Genomic DNA, 6,016 nt, shown 5'->3' on the forward strand with positions numbered 1-6,016 from the left:
TTTCAGTATCTGAAGGAGCTCTTACTCATCCACATTACTATGCAATCAATGTCATGATCCACAAAGCAGACCACTGCATCAAAATTGATATTAGCAAGAACTAGTTAAGCTCCATATAAAAGAACTAAGAAAACTGTACACTGTCAGACATACACAAGGATAGTACAGGCCTAAATTTACTCCTATTTTTCCCCTCAATTAGTAAAAATCTGGAAAATTAGCTGAGCTCAGACTGAGAAATGACTCCTTATAAGGGTTCCTTGCAGGTAGCCTTATTATGCCCTTCTCCCTTACACCTGGAGCAGGTCATTATCCTTTTCAGTTCAGCCTTTCTTCTAATTTGTCTTTCCTTTGGCTGAGGCGGTGGTCGAGGTGTAGTAGGAGGAATCACTTCCCTTGTGTCTGAACCATCTTCTTCCCTTGGAGGCTCATAAATGTCTAAAACCGGATTTATAGACATGGAATAAGTTAAGCAGAAGCTATCAACTGTGAAGTATTTTGAACAATAATCATATACACTCTTCCCTGTGCGATTGAAGGCAGCAATTGCATGGCAGCAAGGTAACCCAGTAAATTTCCACTCTAGACAAGTGCAGTCCCTTTTAACAATATCCACAACGTGAATAGAGTCATCATGAACCTCAAATAGGGTATCAGACGAGAATAGTACTTTGAAATTACGTGCTTTTAGAGTATCCTCTTGTAGTTTTTGCTCTTTGGATGGAGTAAGTTTTGTGGTCCACCCTTTTGAATCCATTTGGCGTTCGTGTATCAACTCCATCATTTTGCATCTGAGTGCTTCTACCTTCTGTATGATGGGTAATTCCCGCACTTCTTCAATCCAGTTAGAATATAACTCGGCAAAATTTGTGGTATATTGATTATAAATCTCACCCTTGAATAATGCATTTGTCCAATATTCTGTTTCAACCTGCATAACCCAATCATATGCATTTGAAGACACCTGTTTAATTTGCTCAGTCAACATTCTGAAACTATCAAGTCGGACTGCACGCGCAGCAGCCAATAGAGTTCCAGGCAATGTCCCTCTCCCATCTCCTTGGAATGGGCCTCTCAAATTTTTCCTGAAGCTTTCTAGCAGGTGATAAATAGAATAACCATGGTGCGCATTTTCAAATACTTCAAGCACAGATCTCATTAGCCCCTTCTCTTTATCAGAAACAAAAGTTATTGGTTGTGAAGTTGAGATTGCTGATCTCAACTGTGCCAAAAACCAATGCCAATTATCATCGTTCTCAATATCTACTATGGCAAATGAAACTGGAAAAGCACCATCATTCCCGTCTATTGCAGTAGCCATCAACAAAACCTCATGGAATTTTGATTTAAGTGCTGTAGAGTCAAGAAACACAAGTGGACGACAGCCATTCTTGAAACCATGTATTGAGGCGTGAAATGATACAAAAAGTCGCTGAAATTTGTTGTCATCACCAATGCAGAGTTTCACAAAACTACCAGGATTTGCCTCTGCCATCTTATCACAGAACCAAGGCAACTGAGTATAAGCCTCTTTATATGAACCCTGAAGTTGCTCCCTTGCTTCTTCAATCCCACGCCACACTTGTGTGTAGTTCAGCTCAAGCCCAAAATCTTGAAAAATACCAGTAGCAATGTCTTTAGGTTTGTGGTGTGGACTATCTCTTAGCCTGTCCTTTATAATGCTGACCAGCCAACTTTTTGCTGGATGTGCAGCCTTCCATGATTCCCCTCCACATGTATGAGCTTTATTCATCTTTTTTATTCTAAAGACTTGAGAAGATGGAACCCAGGAGGCATGGATCAACCAAGAACAACCTTCAGCAATACATACACCACTTGCTCGATTAGTATCATTCTTTTTTAATCTGTACATAAAACGATTTGCAATAGCGTACTTCTGCAGCACATCACGAAATTCAACTACACTTTTGAATTCTTGGCCAATACCAGTAATTCCATCTTTCCAAGAGGCAACCGTTTTTTCCAGTGATGCATCTTTATGGTTGACACCAGGAGATGAATAATGAGAAACATCTATCTCTGATACAACACCAGGTACAATACCTGGTTCCTCTTCTATATCAACATCTATGAGACCAGCATTATCATGATTCCAAGAACTCTTCTTTCGAGATGAACTTTTTCTTGTCTCCCCAACTTTATCAGCAATAGAGACGATGATAGGACCATTGGCACCAATTTTCCAGGATGCAGTGCGCCTTCGCTTCTTAACAGTATCAGCAGGGGTAGCACTCATATCAAGTATATCTGAGCTGTGGGCAATTGCATCACCAACAGAAGCAGCTGAAGGGATATGTGCATCATCTTGAGATGCTGCAGCTGCAGACACTGTCTCAGCCAGTTTTATATGGGATGGTCTGTGGATAACTCAGACAAGGCAATGCAAGTTAAATAAAGAAAAGAAGACAAAAGAAAATTATGCATTTTTTTTTTTTATTTTAACTACGCTCGTAAAAACATGATACACCTGAAGGAAGGAAACTATACCTGCTAGCATGCATATGTAAGTCTTCATGATTAAAACCAGCTCTACCGACAATGAAAATATCTGCAGTGATTGACTCCCCATGAAAATCATACATCCTTTTCAGATCTTTATCATTAGCTAAAGTAATGAGAGTTCTCCTATTTCCTGGTAAAAAGTACTTGACGGACAATGATTTATATTCTATGTTACACATTTCAGCCAATTTTAGCTTGAGATCATCAAACATAGTTTCAGGATTGATATCTAGAGCATGCGCCTCTCCGCCAGAATATGATAAACACCCATCATCACCAGTGACAAATTCACCACCGGACTGGCAAATCAGAATAAGCTTTCTCCTTGGCATTGGAATCACTTCTGCAATTCAGATATATGATGAAAAGATGTGTCATGACCAGTCAAAAGAAATATGTCATATGGTACCCTTAAGCTCCAAAGTAAGACTTCTGTATGCAAACCTAATTCCAGTCAGAGCCCATGTTTTGATAAAGCAATTACAGAGGAAAGCCATCAACAAATTTGGGCTATAATTAAGCATAACAATTTAGGAATAAGGAACATTGACTACATAAAATTTCCAACTTAAGTTAACAGGTTAATAAAGTTTTAGGTCAGTTTATGCATTATAATTATTTCAAAGATCAAGAGTAAAAGCCAAATCAGATGAAAAATTACGCATGATTAAGAAAATAATAGACCTTCGACTCTGATAATGAAAAGCAATTTTCAAAAGCATCCCTGTCGAAGATATTTATTTATTACAAATTCATATACTAGAAACTATTTTCTTCTTTTTCCTTCTTTTTAATGGGACCATAAGAAGCTTTACAAATAAATATATTTGGAATGTATTATGATGTGAATAGCATCTGTAAAAGCTCTCGAATTGTGATTTTAATAAGCATATCACTGAATGCACTTTCACTATGCTATGGGAAATCAGAATGCGGATTCTGGGAAACACTAGTTATCCACCACCAACCAACAAAAAAAGATGCCTAGCTCCACCATTTGCCATGACAATGACAATCAATTCAGGTACAGGCATGAAAAGAAAAGGTTAGAAATGCAATCATTCTTGCTTCAAAATATTGCAAGCACAAAGCAGTCACCACCAATGTCGGAATATAGTGGCAAGAACTATCTTGACAGAGCAGACCCAAACATGAGCTACCTCAACTAAAAGAATAAGGAATGCAATGTAGAATATTAATTATCAAGTCACAGTGCCTTATGCACTCCTATAAATATAATATTCAAAATTACAACCAGCTGACACCTACAAAAATAATACAGCACGAAGAATGTAGTCCATCAGTTCAAGATTTTACTGCATAGCATTTCTACAATCAACAAGGTACTATAAAAACATGATCAAACAGAACAGAACATAAAATTGAGCTACCAATGGCGGAGGATCACAACATTACATTTCCAATTCCTAGCAAAACAACTAAAAAATCCCAAAAATTACAACTTTAAGCAACAAACATAACATGCACTATCACTACACACCGTTGCCATACCAGAATTGAAGCCATACAACCAGAAAAGGATTCTCAGTGCTGGTCAACTGAAAACAGCTAGCCATGCAGATATCCCCGAATCCAAAAACCAATTCAAGAACAAATTTTTAAAATAGAATAAGCTAATCGACTAGATGATATTGATTAATTTTCGAAGGGGAAACTGGAATTGATAAAAGGGGATGGAGAAGAGACGAAGCGCTTACCAGAGATATGGAAACCCTAGATTTTGGGGCCTTGTGGAATTTGCGGAAATGGAGTGAATTACACGAGTATATATATGCAAGGACGTATTGGAAAATGAAAGAATAAAAGTGGGGCTAGGGCTATAACTCAGTGAAGTTTTAAGGGGTTGTTTTGGAATTTTAGGAAAATATTCAATATATATTTATTTTATTTTATGGAATTCTTTACAGATCAATTTTTATTTTATGGATTTTTTTTTATTTTATAAGTAATTACTTATTTAAAATAGTAGAATATTTAAGAGTTTTCTTCTTTAAAAAAAAGGTTATTCAAGAGTTTTGCTTAGATTTTTATAGAGTTCAGATTTTTGCATAATTAAAAAAATGGAAAGACAATAAATCCCTGTATGTACATATTCATGATATTTTAGTTAATTAGTCAATTTATTTAAGTGTATTTGCGAATATATATATATATATATATATATATATATATATATATATATATATATATATATATATATTTATTTATTTATTTATTTATTTATTTTGAAGAAATCACTATTTCATAAAATTACTAAAATCCAATATATATTATCAAAACAAGTAGATGCATTATATTGCGGAAAGTTTCTTTCTTAATTCACCAATTTTTATTTAAAAAATTAATGTTTTGTGCCAAAATCATCTCTAAATAGAAAATTTCAATTTTCTATATTTATATTTTTTATTATTACAAAAATATTATGATGTATCCAATTTATATTTATTATTAATAAATTTGCCAATTTTTCAAAATTGATCATAGGCTTCTACGTAGAAAAGAGATTACCATTAATTTTCTTTACTTTTGCAGATAGCTTTGATATATTTGTGTTGATGAATCAAATAATTAGCCTCATTTTTATTGTTTTTCATTAATATATATTATAATGGGCCTTAGTCCTGTGTTCGCATATGCGCGCAGTGAATACCTTTTACTTACATAAAATTTTATAATACGTGCTATTAAAAAAAAAAAAACTTATATCTGAAATTATATTTTTGATATTTTGGATAGACCAGAGACAAAATTAATGGAAATAACATTTTGAGCTATTTTTCACTCCCTATAAGAGGTAAAAAGATCAATCAAACTATATTTAATTGGCATTTAAAAATTACATTTTTTCCTAATTTTACAAGAATTGAGCCATAGATATTTTTGCATTGGGATTTGGTTTTTCCTAACTTTACATGCCTATTCTATTTTTAGTTAATATAATATAAATTTTGTTAAAAAAAAAGGTTAAAATACACTGTTTAAATCCCTTCTACAGCTACGTGAATATAATAATGATATAAATAATAGTATCCCTTCTTTTCCCTCCTTTTCAACTTCAAAATAGCACATGAAGTGGATTGCATTATCAAAAATTAATAAAAAAAAAGTAAACGTCACATTCAATACTGTATAGTGCAGTGGATTAGTTTGATTCACTGGGATTAAAAGGTTGTGAGTTCGATACCATCTATGGTTTGAAAAGTTTTATTTTTAATATTCAACGAAGCATGATATGAAGTTATTGTGCTGTGTAGTTGTCTCTTATGCTTTTATTCCAATGTTTTACCGAATATATTTATAACTAAATAAGTAAAATTAATATGTCAATCAAGTGTCTATAATTGATCCTTTTGCTTCTTTTTTTTTTTTAAGTATTTAAATTCTAAAATAGAGCTTTTAAAAAACTATAAATCGAAAGCAAAAAAAAAAAAAAAAAAACTTGAAATTCAATTTATTAATAAGCTATTGGATT

The 6,016-nt window shown here is 33.5% G+C and overlaps 1 protein-coding gene across 2 annotated transcripts; it reads right to left on the reverse strand.

The window, feature by feature from the left end:
- On the reverse strand, positions 1-4,322 carry LOC149494103 (uncharacterized). Of its 2 annotated transcripts, none has more exons than XM_089725298.1 (3): positions 4,242-4,322; positions 2,509-2,866; positions 1-2,378 (listed from the first exon to the last, which is right to left on the reverse strand). In XM_089725298.1, the coding sequence occupies exons 2-3, from the start codon at positions 2,853-2,855 to the stop codon at positions 248-250; spliced, it is 2,478 nt and encodes an 825-aa protein (XP_089581424.1). In that variant the 5' UTR covers positions 2,856-2,866; positions 4,242-4,322; the 3' UTR covers positions 1-247. The 2 variants fall into 2 exon arrangements, with proteins under 2 accessions (XP_089581424.1, XP_089581425.1); XM_089725299.1 differs by lacking the exon at positions 4,242-4,322 and adding an exon at positions 4,036-4,218.
- Positions 4,323-6,016: the final 1,694 nt, after the last annotated feature.

This window comes from Jatropha curcas, chromosome 8, assembly GCF_041381405.1.
Source record: "Jatropha curcas cultivar XTBG-Jc1 chromosome 8, XTBG_Jcur_1.0, whole genome shotgun sequence".
In the NCBI taxonomy this organism is placed as follows: Eukaryota; Viridiplantae; Streptophyta; class Magnoliopsida; order Malpighiales; family Euphorbiaceae; genus Jatropha; species Jatropha curcas.

Excerpts from the sequence above, each read along its gene's own strand:
- LOC149494103 (XM_089725298.1), bottom strand. The coding sequence starts at position 2,855 with ATGCCAAGGAGAAAGCTTATTCTGATTTGCCAGTCCGGTGGTGAATTT. Across the intron at positions 2,379-2,508 it reads TTACATATGCATGCTAGCAG|ACCATCCCATATAAAACTGG; the intron begins GTATAGTTTCCT and ends AGTTATCCACAG.